Source organism: Corvus cornix, chromosome 11 (genome assembly GCF_000738735.6).
Source record: "Corvus cornix cornix isolate S_Up_H32 chromosome 11, ASM73873v5, whole genome shotgun sequence".
NCBI lineage: Eukaryota > Metazoa > Chordata > Aves > Passeriformes > Corvidae > Corvus > Corvus cornix.
The window spans coordinates 13,903,882-13,924,950 of record NC_046341.1 but is presented as its reverse complement, the minus strand read 5'-3'; the positions used below and the strand labels follow the sequence as shown (position 1 = coordinate 13,924,950).

Below are 21,069 nucleotides of genomic sequence, written 5' to 3'. Positions count from 1 at the left end.
AGGCTCGGACAGCCCCGGCCCCGGTCACAGTCCCCGGGGATGGAAACGCTCACCGGCTCCAGCGCAGCTCCTGTGTGCCCGGGCTGCAGCGGCTGCTCCAAACAGGGAACAAAACAGCGCAATTCGTTTGTGCCACCAGGGCCGAGTGTGTGTGTGTGTGTGGTGTGTGTACGCACGTGTGAGCCTGCCCAGCTCCTGTCTGAGCATAAGGATTATAAAATCGTAGAATCATAGAATGTCGAGGGGTTGGAACGACCTTGAAGATCAGCTTGTCCCAACCCCCCCCCCGCCATGGGCAGGGACAGCTCCCACAAGGTCAGGTTGCTCAAGGCCTTATCCAGCCTGGCCTTGAGCACTGCTAGGGTTGTGGCATCCAAAACCTCCCTGGGTACCAGTGTCTGTCCACCCTCACAGTGAAAAATTTCTTTTATCTAACCTCAGTTTTCCCCTTTTCAACTTGTACCCACTTCTTCTAGTCCTGTCACTACAAGTGCCGACCGTGTGCCTCTCTGCCACGCCTGAGGCAGCTCCGAGACGGGGCATCCACAGGCCACCCCCACGTCCCCTCACGCCCTTCCCTCCCTTCTGACAGAGCCCGGGGTCGCCGGAGTTCGCTCGTCCCCGGCCCCGGCGGCTCCCGGGCCGCCCCCTGCCCGCCCCGGGGGTGTGTCCGGCCGGCCCCGCTGTGGGCGCGGTTCCGCCTCGGCTCTGGCCGGGTGTTGGCCATGGCCCCGGGGAAGGCCCCGTGCCGGCGGCGCAGCAGCGACTCGGGCGTGGAGCCGGACCGCGGGGCTCTGCCCCGGGACAGGGACCAGCGCACCGCCCTCTCCCAGAAGAAGAAGGACCAGCGCATCGCGCTCTTCCTCAGCGACTTCGATCAGCAGGGTAGGGCCGGGGCTGCCCGGGGTGGGTGGAGGGAACGGCGGCTCCGGGCCGGGAGAGCCCCGGGCCGGGGTCGCGCCCTCGGGCAGGGCCGCCTGCCCCGCGGGCCCGTCCGCGGAGGGGTTGGCGGCTGATGGAGGCTCCAGGCGCTCCGACTCCCGGCTCGGATTTCTCCGGATAAAACGCTGTTTTAACTTTCTTTTATAGCACGGTCTTGAAGTGCTTATACTTGGAAACATGTAACACGCATTGCAATAAAAGCCTGTTTTCTTTTAAAGCCAAGGAGCACATCCAGGAGATGAAGAAAGAGCTCGATTCGCTTTTGCAGACAGCGGAGAAGGCGTTTGCGGTGGAGCTGCTGACGATGCCGGCTGCTGTGAGGAAGATGAAAAGGAAAGAGGTGCTCGGTGAGTGTTCGTGGAGCTTCGGGAGAAAACCCGGGAATTCGGTGGCTTTCATGAAAAGGTTTGCTTTGTCCACTCAGTATTTTAAGCAGATCAGCAGTTCTGTTACCCTGCAGATGCTCGCTGAGCACTCTTGTTCAAGTAGACTGATCTGTGTAACAGGGTATATAGAATTAGGTGACTAGTCTGGAGTGTACTGTTATGTGTGCACTTAAGTAATCTTATTTAAAGTCGGAAGAGACAAGGAGTAATTACAAACCTAGTGTTTTCTGTGTGTAAAAACAGGCATCTTTGTTATTCTGAATCTGTTGATCTTTAGCCACAGAGATTATTTTGCCTTTGTCAATTTGAACTCTCCTGAGACTTTCTCATCTAGTCGTTTACCTGTGATGATGAGCAAACAAGTTTAACTCCCACTGATGCAGAGGTTTAAGATGTGTACACTCAGCATCAGATGTATATTCTGGTGAGAAATGATGTTTTTGGAATCTACCTTGCAGCTGGAAATTGTAGGGGCCACACAGAGATCAAACCTGAAACTCTTGAAGAACTTGAGTTTACTGTACGCCTGAGTATGTATTTTGGTGTCCTTCTTGAGAAACTTCTGCCTAAGAGCATTAGCTGCAGTGCAGTGTGTGTGTGTGGTGGTTCTTCAAATTCAGGGGATACCCTGTGTGGCCACACTCGGGATTCTTTCAATGTTAAACACTGAAATGGCCTTAGATTTTCATTGTTGTTTTGTAGGAGTGACTGTCCTAAAAGAATGGAATCTTGTTCAAATGCAACACATATGCTGACCTAAGGTTACCTATTTAACCACTGTAATCCTGAATTACTTGTTCAGCTTCTGAGCCCATAAGATAAGAATCTGAAGATAAAAATTGTGCAAGTAATAGTATCTAAATAAGTTATAATTTCTTGAGTTACAGATTTGCAAGGGCGGGAGGAAGTGGCTCTTGCTGCTGCAGTGGTAAGTGTGTGTTTTCAAATTTTATCACAGTTTACAGAACAGAATTCTTCTCTCCCTGCTGTAAGTACTTCAGACACACGATTTCATTTGGCTGTGTGTTTATATAGAAGATGGTATGAAAAGACTAGACAGCCATCCATGGTGCAGTTATGAACATTACCTGTAGTTTTAGGGTCATCTGCTGGCAGAAATTCAGATGTTTCCAAAAAAATAAACTGGTGTTTAGCCAATCCCACTTCCTGTCAGTTGCTTTCATGCCCTTTTAGTTCACTGCCTTTTGTAACAAAATATGCATTTACTGGGAAAAATCTGATGACCTTCCCATGTTGGATAAACATTTTTTTTTAGACTGACTGCTCTCTAGAAGCTATGCCAAATCCCAAACTGGTGAGGACCAACAGCAAAAAAGGCAAGGCAATTCATTAATATATAGCCTGTGGTTCTTACATTTTCTTTTTGTTTAAATTGGTTTGAACTGAGCATTTGTAAAATGAATGTTAAGCCTGAAGAATACAAGAAGGAAAAGTGCATAACAGACCCTCCCAGCATTCAGTGCAGAGGATCATGAGCTATGCTACTGTAGAGGTACTTCAAAGCATGAGATAAGAGTTTCTGTCCTTTGTATTTATTAGGGAAAATGGTGAGAAAAGACAGATTTAAGGCTTTACAGTATAGCAGGACAGCTAGGAGAGTCATCTCTCTTTTCTTAGGTTCCCCTTGACATTCTGCCCATTGAGCTTTGTAAGAAAAATACCATTTTTCTTCATATCCCAAAATATGCAATAAGGAGGAGACTACCACTGGGTGGTAATTCTGTTTTGTCTGGGGGCTGAGGGATTATCTGGGGTCTTTTAACTGTTCTGTGTGTCCCAGTGTCTGTAATGAACACACACAGTTTGCTTTGACCTGTGTCCCAGGTGAATGACTTTGGATAGCAGAAGGGGTCCATAGTTGTCAGGGGGAAATAGGCTTCAAACACAAGGCTGAAGCGGTGTGTTGTGCTCTTCATGAGATCTTTTATTTTCCTTGTCTTGCTAATGCTTTTCTAGTTAAGGTAACGACAATTGTTGAATATGAAGATTCCAAGCATAGTTCTGCAAAGAAAATAACTAAAAAAGTAAGTTTGTTCTGTTTTTATTCAAAAAACAGTTCTAACCTGCCATGAATGCTGCTGGATCCATGACCAGGCAGGCCAGCGCTCTGCTGTCTGTTGGAAAAGTCAGTTGTTTTAAATTTAATGTATTTGAAGCTAAGCAAGGATAAACAGTAAATTATTTTCATAATGAAATATGGTATCTGCACTTCTAGCGACTAATTCAAACAGGCATGCAAGTACTGGCATAGTCATTTCTCTCTTGACTTGCCAATAAGTCATGATGGTTTGCAGAACCATTTTTTATTGAAACTTTTTTTTTTAAATCAACCTCATGTTTTAATCCATGCTTTTCTAGAACTGGGTTGTCCATTGTTGTCTCTGAACCAAATTAAGTGTTTTAGTTTTACCATCTCAGTCTGTCTGTGCAGTGTAGCTCCTCAGCCAGACACTGAGGTAGCAAGATGACAACAAATACAAAAAAGATTTTGTGCAGTTACAGACTTTTACTGTGAAAGGGTTTAAAAGCTGGAAGGGTGTATATTAGACAGGTGGCTGGCTGTACAGAACTTCAGTAGGAGTAAGTATGTTTTGGCATTATGAAACTTCTTTTAGAATGCGTATTTGACATTTTATATATATGTAAAAACAGCACTATGGGGCTTAACTACCCTTTTTCAACAGGGAATTTTTACAGTATTGTTTCCTGCAAATATCTATCATCTTGCTTTCAAATGCCATCTTTTTAAACTGCAGTCTTATAAATTTTCAGATTTCCAAAACCAGGTCACTGGTTTCATTGGCCTCTGGTTTAAGTGGCAAACTGAACTCTCTTTCTAGGTAAGACTGATCTTTGGTAGCTCATTTAACTCACCTGAATTTGTGAGTGCTGAACACAATTATTTTCATACAAAGTAGTTGAGATCTGAGCCCAATGGGAATATATCTGATAAGGATTCTTCCATAACCTGACTGAGATGCACTGTGGTGATGTGAACCTGAACAAAAAAGCACCTGTAGCTGATGAAGGCATGCGTGGGACTGAATGGTGCACAGTTCTGAACTTAGGGGATCAGTACAGATTCCCAAATAATACTGCTGGAAGAGAGCCTGTAAGGAAAGCGTCTTTGCTTTTCGAGTACTACTGAATTGTTCTATAATAAACACCTAACTCAGGTATTGCAGACCTCCCTTGCCTAGTAACAGAAATTACTATTTTGTTCCTGTATGGTTTTAGGTCCCACTGTCATGTTTACCTCAGGAGGGCTTTTTCACATGTGTTTTTCACACTAGATCCCTGTCATGGGGCACTTCAGAATTATCTAATCCACTGACTGTCTACCTTCATCCTAGCTAAAACTCTACATTAGAAGTAGTTGAGGAGGAAATAAATAAAAATAATAAACCAACAAAATAAAACCTCCAGCAAAACACAAACCCAGTAACTACTTTTAGTGTCTGTTTACTCTTCTGCTATTGTGGCTTGCAGAAGGATGTTAAATCTCTTTCTTTTCATTGCAGTGCCACAAATCTCAAAGCCACTCCAAAGGGAGCTACAAGGTAAGGGTTTTTCAGCTTGTTCTTAATAAATTTGTTCAATACCAAGACATTATATATCTATATTATTATCAATCTAAATATTAATCATTACTCTAAATGTAACAGATCTTCATGGTCTGCCACTAAATGTGATAGTGGGGATGGGAACCAGTTACACCTTCTGCTTTGGGTGTGGGTGTTAACTTACATTCTCATGGAGCTACAAGATTTGATGTCCTAAGTTTAAAAAAAATGTATTTATAGAGTATAAATTCTATTCTCACTCGCTATTTACAGGCTTACATCTCAAACTTGTTCTCAGAACCCAATCTTGATTAAAATGTCGCCTATCTAAAGTTAAAAGAAAAATAAACCAATCCCTACAAACCCCCCAACCAAATACTCTGATAATCAGTTCTCTGCATCTTGAATAGTCAATATTTTCAGTTATTATCATTCTTCATACACTACAGAGTTTGGTTTTGGCACAAGCTGAAGTGAGGGGATGAACAACTTAAATGGGTCCTGATTACCAGTAAGTGGTTGTTTCACCTTGACCTGCTATAAATGTCAGAGGCTTGTTTCCATGCAGAACACACCCAAATCTTACATTTTTTAAGTAGAATAAGAACAACTGTATAATGAAAACTTAGGAATTCTGCATGGCATAAGGCATGCCCTGTGCCTCTGAGAGGTAGCAGCTTTGATATTTGTTGATATCTCCCTCTGTTGTAGACAGACACAGCACATGTCTTATCTTAAGCCCTGAGGCATGAAATTTCCTCTTTCCAAAACTGTAAACATTCACTGCTGATACTGGAGACTGGATATTCTTGTTGGCCAAAATGTCATCTTGTGTCACAGGCTTACACGGTCACTGCAGTGGCAGGGTCATAAAACATTACCCAGCAGTACCTGTAAGTACTGCTCATGGTTAGATTTCTGTAGTCTCCTGGCAGAACTGGAAAAATTTAAACAGGACTGTCTCTCTCCTAGGTGTATTTCCTAGTACTTACATTTGCTTCATGCTTGAAAATTGCCAGCAGAGCATAGGAAGTTAACCTCAGAGTAACATTTTCATTGTATTCTAGTGCTGGATTACAACAGACTGTCTCAAGAACTTTACCTGCCAGTGGAAGAGTTCAAGGCATGTTAAAAAGAAGTAAATCAGTACCCCAACATAAAACTGTTCCATTTGTAAACATTCCCCTGGCTGATGGACAGGTATCTTTTTTTTTTTTTAACATTTTCAACTTACAGTAGTTGATCAATGCAAATAATCTGATAGTGATAGCTTTTCTTGTTTCTAAATGAGATGCTGCTAAACAAAAGGAAAAATGGTTGCCAAAATTTTGCAGGGTACAGGGAAGTACATGATTTTCAGAGAAGCTGAGCATGCAAGAAGAATCATTTAATCTTACAATTTTTTCTCTTCACATACAGACACTCTGTACAGCTGGTGGAGACCTCCGTAATATCGATGTGCAACTCCTAAATCAGGACACAGTACAGCACATTCATAACTTGGTGGTAAGCTTGAACTAGGAGGCTTATAGATCTGTGTATTCAGACACCTGGTCCCAGGCTATCATGTGAGATAGTCATGAATGCAAATTTAAACTCTTTGGAGTTTAAGCCTAAACTGGTTGGCATCAGTTGGAGGGGGGAAGAGGGAGGGAAGAACTGCTCCACATGGATCACATCTAGAAGTAACTACACTGCAACAGGCATGTGCAGTTTGGTGATAGCCTGAAGGACCAAAGGAACATTAAACTCTTCTGGTCTGCAGTGCTCTGGTGTCTCTCCTACCACATGAGCAAACTGCCATTCTCTTACCTCTCATTCACAAAGGCTGACAAAGCTACAGCTGTTTTGAGTCTTCTTATAATCCATTATTCTGTGTTCCTTGCTGAGTAAGAACTATTCACCTGTTAAGTCTCTGCTGCAGAACAGGAACTGCTTTAATGGTTTTGAAGCAAAATGAAGTGGAACAGAACTTTGTAGCACATATTGCCCAACTCTCCCAAAGATTAGGGTACCTGGGCTATTATTTGAAGTAATGGAAATCTATCCAGACCTGAGAGTTATTAACCAGTTTACAGTTGTGCAGGTATTGAGACCACTGCAGCTGAGTCAAGCTAAAGGTCTGGGAGCTGTTCTGTGTTTTTTGTCATGGCCCTGCCTCTGTAGGCAGAAAGTAGGGAGTGCTCACTGCTTGCTTTAACAGTAGTGACCTTTCTTTCTTCTTCCAAGTTCCCTTGGGAGTAGCTTGAGCTAAAATGAATTTTTCCCCCCTCAGAGTGAGCTGACTGTACTGTGTGGAAAGGCAACACCTAAACCAAGTTAATAGAACTGTCTTGTGACTACAGAACATTCGTGACAGCTCTTGCCTGCTGCCTCCAAAGTGTTTAAATTATGTCTATTATTTCTTAATAAAGTGCTATACTGCCCAGTAAATGTTTTTATAAGCTTTTATATCATGTGATGTGTCTTATTAAGTTCTTATTATGAAGGATACCAAAGCAGAAGAAAATGTTACTTTTTCTTTATAACAGGCTTAGTTTAGATTTTAACTAAGTTCACAGTAAAATGAAGAGTAAGAGGCTATATATAGAAAATAATTTTAACTCTGATATTCAACTCACAAATAAACTGAAGTACAAGGTACTAAATTTTTCAACAGCCTTAAGACACTTTAATTTTAGTTATGTGGTACCATATATGAATCTAAGACAGGAACAAAATTTATTTCCAGTCTTGTGCTGTGACATGACAGTAATGTCATGACAGTAATGTGCAAGATGACAGGTAAAACAACAGACTCTTAGAATTTGTTATCAGGTGCTGCTGGCAGGAGCCTAAATTAATGCCAGCTCAGGACTGAAGCAGAACTGCTCTACAGTGATCAGCTCTTCCTCCACCCCTTCACTTCAGCTATCTGAAAAGTTACTATGAATCCCTTCCTCTCTTCCCCCTGAAAAAAAACAATGTGAATGGGGATTAAAGGTTTAGAGTATTTCTGCATTTTGCAAGGACTTAAAAGCAGAAGACAGGTGGTGTAATTGTTTAAGCATTACAGGTTAAGACTGTCTCCTTGGAGAGATCAGTCAGAAAAAAGGACCAGTGTGTAACCATGGCTTCACAAAATGCAATCCCAGGTTTTAATAAATGAAAATAAAAGACCCACTAGAGAATGCCACATCATAAGTCAGTACTGAAATACAGATCAAACAGTATTTATTTTTGCTTCATTTTTAGAGTCTATAACAAGGATGTTCAGCAACACTCATATGCCAATGCCTACCCAAGCACATTGAAACCCTTGGAGTTTCCCCCTCCAACCTCATTAATAAAGTGTCAACAACTATCAGAGAAATAACTAAACAAGTCACACTTCAGATTTGTAAAGAAAAGTAGAGCTTCAACTTTCTCACTTAAACAGGAGAAAAACCTTGCTATAGAGGCAGCTTACCAACCCAACACTGTTCATGCACAACAGTTCCTTAATTCAGGTCACATTTTTGCTTTGTTCTGACATTTTTGCCAATTAAAGTAACAGAACTAAAGCTGGAGAACTTAGTATCTTCATACTTAAACCAAAGTGCAAACTACTAGAAAAGTAACAAAACCATCTGCATTTATTACGTTTCCAGGTTAAACAATTTTTTTTTTTAAACTGGAAACATTTCTTTAGGAAGTGAGGCTGAATCAGGCTTTGAATAGGATTCAATGGCTAAGAGAAAGACACCATTACTTCAGAATTTAATCATTCCCCATTTAAGGGGTTGTTATCTTTAGACTGAATTCAGATATCCTTGTGTTTTCTTCACACAAAGGGGACATGGCTGCAGCCTTCCCTGTGCCCATTTAGTCATCTCTCATTTCAGGAAGAGATTTGAATGTGGCACACAATTGTTATCTAACCTCCACCTAGTCTTAAAGCAGCTTCAGCCTCCCTGTGTTTATAAAATATCTATCATCTACATAGTCTCTTCATACACAGACTAGTTAAAGCCACTGGAAAAGTAAGAGTTACAAGGCAAAAGAAATATATTATACACCAACTGCTTTTATTTAATTTCAGAAACCGTTCACAAGATGGTAGAAAAAACTTACAACCACTTCTAATTTAGTCTTTCATTGTTCCCAGTCAGCTCTAAACCCATTATGTGCAAAGCCCATTTACCATGCATCTAGATGATAGATACAGGCTATGAAATTCTTGATTCTACTTGTAGCAGCTTATGCAGGTGCAGCCAAATACCAAGCCTCAGGACAAATTGTACACAAACTTTACAATGTAGAATTTGAATTTAAAATATGAAACTTAAAATCTACACAAAACTGGTAAAAATCAAGCACAGATACGAGGACAAACTTAAAACCCATGTGAAAAGGAGTCTCGTCTTCCTTTCAAGTGCTTTATTCTGCTACACAGTCAAAATGAAGATGTAAGCTTGTGGTTAGTTTAAATTACACTCTGTAGATACTATAGACCAATTTAAAAGTTACACATACAGCAATAGATGTCCATTGGTTCATCTGGATTACTTATACAATCCAGCTGGATTGTTGAAAACAAGTCAGGCAAAATTTGAAAGAAAATCCTTGTGCAACTTTTTAGACAAATGTTTACTGGTGGGCACACTGTACCCCAGGTCCATGATGGCTGCTTTCTTCATCAGAACTATCATTATAAGCTTCACGTCTCTGGCCACCACCTGAACCACGAGTGGTATCAAATTCTTGAAGATCTACCTCTTCTGCATCACCAATTACATTGGGAAATTCTGGTCTAGCTGGCAGAAGATCTTCAAGTTCCTGCCCCAAAGAAAGAAATGCATTCAGTATTCCATCTACAACTGCTAAATAAAGTGACCAGTTTCCAACAACTTCAAGACACCTCTAAGAGCAGGTTTGGCTTAGAAGTCTATGCTGATGAAAGCTCTGAACTGCAGAGTCATTTAAAAGTATTTGTATCAACTGGAAGACACCACTTCAAGAAAACCAACAGCTCTATGTATCTTCAACCAAAAGTGCAATCAGTAAATACAGTTGCACTCTCTAAACTTATCACACAGCAACAGAAATATTCTCCTCCTGCCCTCATCTATGCACCATCTGCACAGCTCTTAAATACAGCCTCCATGCATTCATATTCCAAGGGGTATTTCCAAGTAATGCATGGCCCACAAAAAAGGTTAAAAGAACTAAATTTAAGCGTCTAAATTTAAGCACTGAAAGCAAGCCCATGAGGTACAACATAGGCTCTCTGCACACTCTGTCAAGTAAGATACCGAATTTATGCTTGAAAAACTACTTACTGAAAGCTTTTCTGGGCTAATCCAGTTATTTTCAGGAAACTGAACATCAAATTTAATGTAGAGATCCCCCTTCTCAAAAGGATTGCGATATTGTGGCATTCCTTCACCTCTGACTACACGAACACAACCTGGAATCCAAAGAGAAGTAAAGTAAGCAGGAGAGTGCTACTGCAGAACCATTCTCTCTCCATACAGTTCTGTTTCCTCAGACTAGGTTCAGTTAACAGGACAACAAGGGTGGGATTAAGTGCTGAAGAATTACAAAAGCATAAACAAAGAAATCCTTATCAGGTCAAGCTTACCTGGTTCAATTACTTTTCCAGGAGGATATTTAACCACAATCTGGCGTCCATCAAGGTGCTTAAATGTGAACTGAAATCCACACAGTGCTTCAACAAGTCCAATCTTGTGTGTCATATGCAAATCATTCACATCCCGCTGGAACACCTGGAAAACAAAATAGGAGACATCCTTTCAAGTACTGTAATCACAGCTCCACCGACTCATTATTGAGAGTTCATTATTATTTATCGTTAAAATTCAATGTCAGAGCAACAACCTTTGCATAAAGTGAACTTGATTCTATTAATTCAGATGGCTTAACATGCTTGGGAAATTTGTGCCTGACCAAGTGTCATCTAAAATAAGCCAAACCACACCACACACTGAGGTAAGGGTCAAATTAAACCAGGCCTGTACAGCAGCACTGCTTTCACCCCCAACATCTTCCACACAAGCAACCTATAAACAAAACCGACAACAGCTTGACACTATTTCCCCCCCACTGGGGTATGTTTCACGTCTTTGTTTCTCAGCTTTTGTCCTCATGCATATCTGCTTTAGCTACCTTGACCAAGAGCAGGACTTTGGTCACTTAGCTGACAGATGTCAGAAGTGATCTTTAGGCCACATAAGTCAGGATTCTTAACCAGAGTATATCTTAAAATTTACCCACTGGCAGAACCATGAGTCCCACCTCAAGGGAAATTTTAAGAACACAAAGTCTAGTTTTACTCACTAGGACAAAGTACAGACTGACAGATCAGCAGTCCTTGACACAGCTTTGAAAAGCTTACAAAGTACCTAATTAGCAGATAAGTAACATTATAGCCTTACTATATGACTGGAGTTTAAATTTGTACCCCATGCTACTCTGTCATAACAGAAAACCCCTCCTTGAGGGCAACACACAAATGATTTCTTATTTCATCATAGCAATACTTGGCATTTTTTAACAACAGAATTAAAAATGGAGCTGTCACCTCAACTCTGACCCACATGAGTATTAAAAGAAGATAAATTGCAATATTTAATTCCAAAGTGCAGTGTATATAGTCCAGAATACAGTGAACATAAGTCTAAATAAACCAGTATACAATAATAACGTTTGTTTTGTTAAATGAATCAGCAATATCACCATTCTGTATTATTTCCAGAACCACAGTAGCAGACACAGAAAGCACAATCTGGGGATTTTATCAGGAGTTCCCTGCCATGTCACAAGACATGGAAAAAGAGCCACACTTAAAATTTTGTTAGTGTCACAAGCAAAGCAGATTAAAGTTAACATCCTGAATGGCTCTTCACTGTATCTACTGTATCAAAGTCACTCTGAGCTTATCTGAGAAAGCTACCTCTTATTAGCATTAGAAGGCACCAGAAGCTGCCTTTCCTCTGGCTAAGGACTTGCCCAGTTTTTCTGGCTCACCATGAAAGCCACATTACACACTACAAATCTATTAAAAGCTATTCACCAGCTCTCCCAGAGCTGCAACTGTATCAATTACTTTAAATGAATGGCCATCTATATAACTTAAATATTAACAACTGGAATAAAAGGCATTTAAAGATAAACTCAAAAGCATTACCTCATTTTCCTTCTCTTGGAGTAAAAGGACAATATCGCCTGGTTCCACACCTGGAGCCTGGTCTGCTTCTCCACTGAATGTAATTCTTTGCCCATGTTTCATGCCTTTATCTACATGGACTTCAAGTATTTTTACCTCTTTGATCACCTTCTTCCCTTCACATTTTTTACAGCGGTCTTTTTCATTAATTACCTCACCTAAATAAAGACAAATTTTGAGTTCAGAAATTTTGACACAGTTGCATCCAGCTCCTAGGAAAAACTATTTAAAAGCAAGCTGAAGAATTTCTGCAACTCAAATAGTGATTTAGATGTTGCTTTATGAATTCCTCACAAGAGGAAATCCAGGCTTCATTTACCCTTGCTGGGACAGAGGGTAGAAAGAAAGTAATAATAATAAAAAAATTCCCTGACTGCCCCATCTCCCAGCATATCCCCACAAGACAGTACTGAGTAAATGCAGCCAGCACAACTAGAGAATCTTGCATACAAAACCAGGAAGAGAGCTGGTCACATCAGATTCACTGCTACAAAGGTAATTACTGTTTCCAGCAAACTGAAGGATGACAATCCAAAATGGCTTCAATGCTCTATTCTACCTCACCTTTATTTTTCCAGTGAGCTCTTGTCTCTATACACAGTAACCAAAGTATTAGGGCACATGGACTGTAAAATTTCAGTACTAAGTGCCACAAGCAGATGCACTTGGCTTAAAATATTAAGCTTCTCATCTTAGACCACCCTTCTGTGAAACAAAGCATAACATTATGATGCAGTTGAAACTACAAAATATGTAGGTTAGGCATATAAAATGTTAAAGACAACATCATTTATGAAATGTTTCGACAAGTCACAAAATACAGCTCTTTGTAGCTTGAGTGTTGTGACAAGTAAAATCATCCACAAGGTGATGTTACTACTCTGCCAACTGCAGAAGGCCTAAAAAGAAATCATAAGAAGTGCTGAACATGTTCCCCCCAAACAGAGCCAATTCAGCCAAAGATATCATCTCAATTTGAAGAAGTGAAAAATTCAACTTTAGGTTCCCATTTTTAACCTACAACTGTCCTTGGATATCAGGAGATGCAAAGACAAATAGTTCCTAAACCAGCAACATCTCAGGTTTTTACTTTAACACGAGTAATAGCAATAAGTAATATTCACATCTATGTATTTTAAAGGATGATCAGTCCCTAGTGCTTGAGCTTCTAGGCTGCTTTTCAGTACATTAAACACTGTAAATCTTGCTGCTATTCTGAGTGAAATGATTTCTCCATGCTGCCACCAGAGTGAGATGCAGCTGACTGGGTAAGGACAGAACTGTCCTGGATAAGTTCCTCCTGAGATTTAAGCAGGAGTCTGGATCCAAGCAAGCACATTTAGTAACAGAGCAGAGCCTGGCCTACCTTCTCCATTGCAGTCAGAGCACACGGACTGCATCTGCTGCACCATTCCTGGGGCCAGCTGCCGGATCATGATGCGCACACCCCGGCCCCGGCAGGCGTTGCACTTCTGAACGGAGCCGGCCTTCCCTCCCTGCCTGCAGCACAAAGCACCAGTTGCATGAAAAGGAAGTTCTTCAGAAAGGTACAACCAGAAACCCCCTCCAGCAGTAGGTTAACATGCCTATATGCCCAACTGCACTGCCAATTACAGTTAGGTTCTCTGCTCTCCCACCCTTCCCCCACACAAAGCCCTTGAATAGTTCAGTTCCATCAACAGCATCATTCAAGTTCAACAATTTGCTGGTCTGAAAGCAGGCTCCAGTAAGTCAAATACTGATAAAGATCTGACACAGGAGATCCTTCATTACACTATCTGCCAGCAAAGCAACCAGAGACCTCAAAAATACAAACAAACTTACCCATTACATGCACTACAAAGGACATTCTTGCTAAGTTGTAGTTTAGTTGTCTTTCCATTATACAGATCTTCTAAAGAGACTCTACAAAAGAAAGCATTTCTCCTGGGTTATCATGTAACAACTTCGTTTCCCCATGTAATTAAAATACTTGCCTAGGACAAATGAAAAAAACCCCAAAAAACAACAAACCCAGATATTCCTAAAAAGACTACATCTGCTATCAAAATAAGATCTTAAAGTACCATTTTGACTTTCACAAAGAGTTACTGAAAAAAAATTCCGTATGTATAAATACCCTCGTACAGCTGAACATAGTTTCAGAGAAGAGCTGTAATTTAATCAGAAGAAACCACATTGGTTGTGTTTCTCAATAGGAAACAAGCTTATCTAGAATTTTAGGTGTTACTATACAGTCATAACTAATTATTATTTTTAGTTCTACCAGCCAGGTGAGAAACAAACCTCTGTAAACAGTCCAGACAATATCTATGGCATAAATACATAAGAACACACATAGAATACTTACTACTGTATTGGACTTTCTACACAATGGAGTTTAGTGGGGAGGGGTTAGCATGTCCCCAAGGCCACTTAATTTTTTAGTGTTTCTCCTAAAATGGTTTCTTAGTGGATAGAAATTTCAGCTCAATGTATTGAGAAAAGGTTGCCTAGCATCAGTATTTACAAATAACAACAAAATCAAAGCTTATTAACACCATACCATACAGTATTAGCTACTAAAGTAAGCAAGCATGTGAAATTAAACAATTTCACTAAGCACGGTTTGCCAACAACAGGAAAGATGTTGCTTAACTGTAGTTCTTAAACGGATCTGCTCAGCAGGCAAAAAGCCAGCTATGACTGCAAGAAGGGATCTCCAAAACACAGTTAGGTGTGATATTCAAGAATGGCTTTGACAAAAAAAACCAAAACCAAAGCCACCACACACACTTTTCCATTAATTATGAGGTGCAACCATAGTTCCAGCTGGCACTGCCCTACAAATTCAAATCTTTCCAGAGCACCTCCACTTTCCCAAGAATCTGCCTAGTAAGTAATATTTGGCTGTTGACGGCTTTTCCAGTTTAGAACTACTAAACATAATTAAGGAGCAAAACAAAGAAAATAAAGCTAACAAAGTACGTAATTCAAATAACCTGGCGAAGTGTTTGGTAGTCTCTAGATTAACCAGCCAAGGAAAAGTAACTCTAGATGACTGGCCCCTGGCTCTACACACAACATGCAGGTCTAAAGAGTAGTGCAGACTGCAGAGGATCTCAGCTGAGAAGTGTATCAAGAATAGAAACCAGCAGAGTCAAGTACTGAAGAAAAGCTTCAAAGTACAAGTTGCAGCATCAAGGTACTCACTTGAGTGGATGCATCATATCTTCTCCTCTTCTTCTACCATTGCGACTTCTACTCTGGCCACCCATGAAATTGAACAATCCACCACCAAAGATATGGGAGAAAATATCGTCCATTCCACTGCTTCCACTCCCTTCTCGGAGCCCCTGCTCTCCATATCTATCATACAACTCGCGTTTCTCAGGATTTGACAATACTTCATAGGCAAAGCTTATTTCTTTGAACTAGAAGAGGAACAGAGTCAAAACAGCACATGGTAATTTAGAACTTCAAGGCAGCATTTTGAGTTTCTCCCCCTGCATGAACACCTATCAATTAAGAAGGTACACAACAAAACACCTTTCCATCCTCAATCTAACACAACATTTTCTTAACAAGACTTTAAAGTCAGACTTTGGCTTAGTTATGTTACATCTTACCATAAAATAAGACATTTTACTGCAAAACTTGGTTGGCTTTGTTCTTTACTAGCATGAGACAAATTTCATACAAATAAAAAAAAACCCAACTGAAGAAAACCACCAACTACACAGCACTGCAGAAACCAAAAGGCAGAATACCCAACAGTTACATACTAACAGCAAAGACTTCAAGATGTTGGGCACTTAAAATACACTAACAAGTAACTTACATGAATATACATTTCAGTATTTGGCTCTATGGCAAGAAAGTATCTTTTCACAGTCATCTCTGCTCACCTCTCAAGCAGCCATCAGAAGTTCAATTTTGTTAATCAACTGAGTCAACTTAATTGACAATTTTAAAATTGCTTCTAGCATAACAAATCTAATTCAACCTTCCTACATATGTAATTTGTTTGATGCTGCAGCAGTTTTAAGGACCTCTACACATACATTTTTCCATGTTGGAAAAACTTGAAAAACTGACAATCTTTTTCAGATTCCTATATAGATGCCAATGCCAGCTGACATTATCACAGCAAATGAGAGGCAGTTTTTTTCCTCAGCATTACCTTCCCAACCAATTTGACTCAGCCAACTGCTGCATTTTGTCACCAGGCACACTGGCAGATTTTGAGACTGGGGAAAAGTTGACCAGACAAGGCTCCCTCTCACAGCTGGTATTTTTGAACAACTTGAACAGCAATCCCCCAACACCTGTATTCAGTTCCTTAGATGCTACTGTAATAGCAAACTTAAGGCATTTTAAAAAAAAAGATGAGTAAATCTTTCTTACTTTGTCCCCTGCATTTGGATTCTTATCAGGATGGTATTCCTTGGCCAGTTTTCTGTATGCCTAGTTGAAAGAGGTAGAAAATTAGTTTAAATTTCCATTAATTAGTTTTTTTTTCCTGAGAAACTCAAGTAGTGTCCCCAGGAAGAATGAAAATCTAATAAAGCAAAGTGAAAATATTATAGTGTTTCAAAGTCACTCATACATTGATATGACCTAAAAAAATTTTGACATTGCTACATGCATAAATTAACTATGATGGTATTTAAATGCAGCTATGGCGCACAATAGCTAGAACTAGTTTTCCTTCTTATCCTCATTAACTTAGAGGGAGAATCCCATTTGACTTTCATTAACATGACTTGCTCTTTAGAACCCACTCAAACCCTACACCACAACAGTAAATTTGAACCCGTTTGCCCTCAATCACAGCAGTACAGGAACAACAAAATGGCTGCCTCAGCTTCCCATTCAACCCTACAACCACTCCTCACAACAATCACTTCGTTCTTTCCTACCTATCACTAATAGAAGAGTTCACCTCACTTTGAGCTGAGTATATGAGTTACATGTGCAGAAATGTACACAGCACTGCTTTTATTCAGCTTCATTGTTGTAAATCAGTAGGAGGAGTAAGTACAGACAAATACCCAGAAGGGACTTTCCAGTATGCTTTTTTCTGACCAGCACTTTGACACTCGGGACCATCACTGGTTCTTCAGCAGCCCTTCATCTGTTCTGCTTACACTTGAGAGGATCAAAGCAAAGAACACAGCAGGCAGAGACTTTTCCTACCACTGGAGTTAATGACAGTAAAACCTTAACCCTTCCTCTACTCCACCTCAACACCCCTCAGAAACAATCAGGGGACAGATATTAACAAATTACATTGTATACAGTATTTTATTTTCCAAATTACACCTATTTAAAAAAGCTACAGCGATGCAACTGCAAAAAAATTGAAGCATCAGTTATTGGAGAGGATTTTTCAAAGACTTTATTTCTGAATAACTGAGCACCTAAACTAACTCTTTGGAACTACAATGTTAAGAGCTTTACACACAAAGCTTTACAGAAATCACAGTTTAACTTTTGAAGAAGTAAATTTCCTTTTTTTACATCCATACAGTTGCTTCCCATTACTGATTTTATCTTGAAGCACTCTGTACTTTTGCATACAATCAAGACATGATAACGAACTAATGAAATAAAAACAGTGTTGATATTACAAGTCTAATATTCTAAAGCACAGTAAGTGAAAAAAAAAAAAATCACACATCTTACTGAACAAACTGCCCATCAGGAACAAAGCATAATCTTCCACAAACCTGTTTTAATGGATTTTCTGTTACATATATTTTCTGCTATAATGGATTTTCCCCATATATTTTAAGGGATCCAACTAAGAAAAAAAGCAAAACACCCCTAAACTGATAACCTAAGTAACATTATCTAATCAGGAAAAAAAGGAGCTTGTAATGGTGATCTTTAAAAAGAGAAAGCCCTCACATCTTGGATAACAGCATTCCAGGCCAGAGCAACTCTTACAACTACCCATGGCCCTAAAGGAAGCCACCACTATTTATTTCATCAGAACCAGATCCAGAATCAAGGTCTACACTGGAAACACATGTGACTTCAGTGAAAGTTTATTTAGCCACTGTTAAAGCCTGTTCTCTCAGCCCCTTTTGACTAAAATATCACTGGTTCATTTTTACTTTTTCTATGCTGTTATATAGGTCAAAATACCAGATTTTACAGCAACCACGAAACCTCTCAATGACAATAATATAGACATTAACTCCTTGCTGTTGCAGACAGTTGGAAACTTTACACTCCATGATTAATCTAATATGTGGAAATTAATATTGGGTGGTGCAGGCTATCCTAGCAGAAAACTGCTCTGGTTTTCATTCTTACAGGACACAGATAGCTTTAAGCGAACTCTGTAAGAAAATAAATTATTATGGTGGACAGTGCTGTATACAAAACACAACCTTCTCACCGCCTGCCTTCCATCTCCAGCACAATTTCAACACTGCAATTGCCTATCCCTGCACAAATTAGGCTGCCGCGTGCATGACGGGTAAGGCGCAGTTGTTGGTGCCAGCACCACCCACCCGCGGAAGCCACTGCTAGTGAACCGTCTGGTTCATTCTCCTCCCTCACGTGTAAACGGTCATTAAGGCCTACACAAAAAAAAACCAAAAAAAAAAAAAAAAAAAAAAAAAAACCAAAACCAAAAACCAAAAAAAAAAACCCAGAAAAAAGTGCTTTATACTAAAATTGCTATAGTGACGACCTGGCTCCAAGTTTTCGCCTCCCCTCTTTGTTTACCTCGCCTTGGCGCTTTCGGCCTGGAAGGAATCGCATCTATAAGCGAAACCGAATCCTCCCAAGGCCTGCACGTGGGGCAGACAATGGCACCGGTGAGGATCCACCCGCAGGGATTCTCCCCCCAAAAAGCCCTTGCGGGCGCGCACGGCGCGGTGCCGCGGGGGCGGGACGAGCCGCATCCCGCCCGCGCCCGGAGCCCACGCGGGACGCGCCGGGACAGGGACGCGGCGAGTGCGGCCGGGCCTCACCGCCCCCTCCTCCCGCCGGGCTCTTGCCCTGCCCGCGGCCTCTCCCGACCGCCCGGGCGCGGCCTACCGGGCACCGCGCCGCGCCCGCACCGCAGGCCTCGGCCCCGCCGCCCGCGGGCTGCCCCCCGCACCCCCCTCGGCCCCGCTCCCCTCGCCGCTCGCCCGCGGGCCCTACCCGGCCGGGCCCAGCCCCCCCACCCCAGCGCCCGGCCTCCGCCCCTCCGCCGCACCTTCTTGAGTTCATTGTCGGAGGCGCCGGGTGGCACGCCCAGGATGTCGTAGAGCTTCGTGTCGGCCACGTTGGCCATGGCGGGGCGGTGGCGGGGCCGAGTGGGGCCGGGCGGGCCGAGGGCGGCGCGGGCAGGGCCGAGACCGGCGGCAGGACACGGACACGGACCGGCCGCGACGTCACTGCGCACGCTCTGCGTCACCCCGCCGCGACGCGCGAGGCCCCGCCCCCCACGGCCCTCCGACCCAGTTCCGGCGCGGCGCGGCAGGGGGCGCTGTGCGCAGGGGCTGTGAGGGCACGGGCGGGGCTGTTGAGTGGGGACCGCCACACGGGCAGGGAGCAGCGTCCTCAGCTGTCCCGCCTGTTACTACACACAGTCAGCGGGGTTGGAGAAGACCTCTGAGATCGTGCAGTCCAGCGTATGACCGAGCACTTCCATGTCAACCAGACCGTGGTACTGAGTGCCCTATCCAGTGTCCGGTGTTTTGTTAAACATCCCTAGGGAACAGTGACTCCACCACCGTCCCTGAGCAGCCTGTTCCAATATCTAACCACACTTTCTGTGAAGAAATTCTTACCTTACGTCCAACCCGACCGTCCCCCAGTGCAGCTTAAGGCTGTTCTCTCATCCTGTCACTTACTGCCTGAGAGAAGAGCCCGAGCCCCACCTGGCTACACCCTCCTTTCAGGGAGCTGTAGAGAGTGGTAAGTTTACCCCTGAGCTTCCTTTTCTCCAGGCTGAGCCCCCCAGCACCCTCAGCTGCTCCTCATCAGACCTATACTCCAGATTCTTTCCCAGCTCCATTGCCCATTCTTTGGACTCGCTTCAGCATCTCAATGTCCTTCCAGAATTGAGGGGTCCAGAACTGGACACAGAACTCAAGGCATGTTCTCACCAGTGCCCAGTACACTGGGACAATCACTGCCCTGGTCCTGCTGGCCACCATATTACTGATACAGGCCAGGGGCCATTGGCATTCTTGGCCACCTGGGCACACCTGGCTCATGTTCAGCCTTTGTTGACCAGCACCTCCAGGTCCTTTTCCACCAGACACTTCCCAGCTGCTCTGCTCCAGCCTGGAGTGCTGCAGGGTGTTACTGTGGCCAAAGGGTAGGACTGGCACTTTGTCTTGTTGAACCTCACACTGTTGGTCTTGGCCTGAAATTTCAAACCTGAAATGCCACTGCCTGTGCACACATGTCCCCCGAGTTCCCAGCTCCTGCCTCCCCAGGTGTGTCACTGAGGTGAACAGGGCGCCTGCACACCAACCTGCTGCCTGCCCTCAGGCACCAGTGAGTGTTCCTTTAGGGACATATTGCTAAGTAGTTATAAATAGCACTGGTACCCATCTGCTCTGGTTTTGCGTTTTGCTCCACTGCTGGAATCTGAAGCACCAGTTCCTGTGCGGGGCCCAGAGTGACTCACAAAGCGCAACAGCCCTAAGGCCCCAGCTGGGCACCACTCTTAGCAGGCAAATAAAAAGCTGGGTTGTGTTTAATTAGATGTTTGTCTCTTAAAGCTGGGCTAGGAGAGCAGCTATTGAGCCCTTTCTCAGCTATAGTCTCCTGGTCATTACCTCGTTGTTAGGCAGGGGCTGCTGGAAGGCTCTAAGAGCTGTGGCAGGTGTGTGACTGAGGGTGGTGGCATGGGGTCTGTATAAGGGCAACCCCCAAAAGCTAGCTTCTTGGCTTCTCTGTGGGTAAGCCCAGATTGTGCCTCAGAGAGGGTGCTCCCTGAGGAAGAGGTGAGCAA

The 21,069-nt window shown here is 42.6% G+C and overlaps 2 protein-coding genes across 2 annotated transcripts; one reads left to right on the top strand and one right to left on the bottom strand.

Moving 5' to 3' along the window:
• Positions 1-261: 261 nt before the first annotated feature.
• On the top strand, positions 262-7,363 carry LOC104687444 (borealin-2-like). Its single transcript, XM_039558514.1, has 10 exons — positions 262-885; positions 1,161-1,289; positions 2,216-2,256; positions 2,605-2,665; positions 3,306-3,373; positions 4,122-4,189; positions 4,871-4,909; positions 5,980-6,112; positions 6,332-6,418; positions 7,188-7,363. The coding sequence occupies exons 1-10, from the start codon at positions 726-728 to the stop codon at positions 7,233-7,235; spliced, it is 834 nt and encodes a 277-aa protein (XP_039414448.1). The 5' UTR covers positions 262-725; the 3' UTR covers positions 7,236-7,363.
• Positions 7,364-8,103: 740 nt separating this feature from the next.
• Positions 8,104-19,513, bottom strand: DNAJA2 (DnaJ heat shock protein family (Hsp40) member A2). The gene is made up of 9 exons (XM_039558513.1): positions 19,318-19,513; positions 16,506-16,565; positions 15,312-15,532; positions 13,944-14,024; positions 13,486-13,619; positions 12,081-12,277; positions 10,515-10,659; positions 10,213-10,340; positions 8,104-9,709 (listed from the first exon to the last, which is right to left on the bottom strand). The coding sequence occupies exons 1-9, from the start codon at positions 19,393-19,395 to the stop codon at positions 9,521-9,523; spliced, it is 1,233 nt and encodes a 410-aa protein (XP_039414447.1). The 5' UTR covers positions 19,396-19,513; the 3' UTR covers positions 8,104-9,520.
• Positions 19,514-21,069: the final 1,556 nt, after the last annotated feature.

What these genes read in the sequence shown, in the direction of transcription:
- LOC104687444 (XM_039558514.1), top strand. Translation starts at nt 726, where the DNA reads ATGGCCCCGGGGAAGGCCCCGTGCCGGCGGCGCAGCAGCGACTCGGGC. An exon ending in AAACTGAACTCTCTTTCTAG is followed by an intron (nt 4,190 to 4,870) that starts GTAAGACTGATC and finishes TTTTCATTGCAG; the next exon opens with TGCCACAAATCTCAAAGCCA. An exon ending in ACTCCAAAGGGAGCTACAAG is followed by an intron (nt 4,910 to 5,979) that starts GTAAGGGTTTTT and finishes ATTGTATTCTAG; the next exon opens with TGCTGGATTACAACAGACTG.
- DNAJA2 (XM_039558513.1), bottom strand. Translation starts at nt 19,395, where the DNA reads ATGGCCAACGTGGCCGACACGAAGCTCTACGACATCCTGGGCGTGCCA. An exon ending in CCGACAATGAACTCAAGAAG is followed by an intron (nt 16,566 to 19,317) that starts GTGCGGCGGAGG and finishes TCTTTCAACTAG; the next exon opens with GCATACAGAAAACTGGCCAA. An exon ending in CTTTGTAGTGCATGTAATGG is followed by an intron (nt 13,620 to 13,943) that starts GTAAGTTTGTTT and finishes TTTGTGCTGCAG; the next exon opens with GCAGGGAGGGAAGGCCGGCT.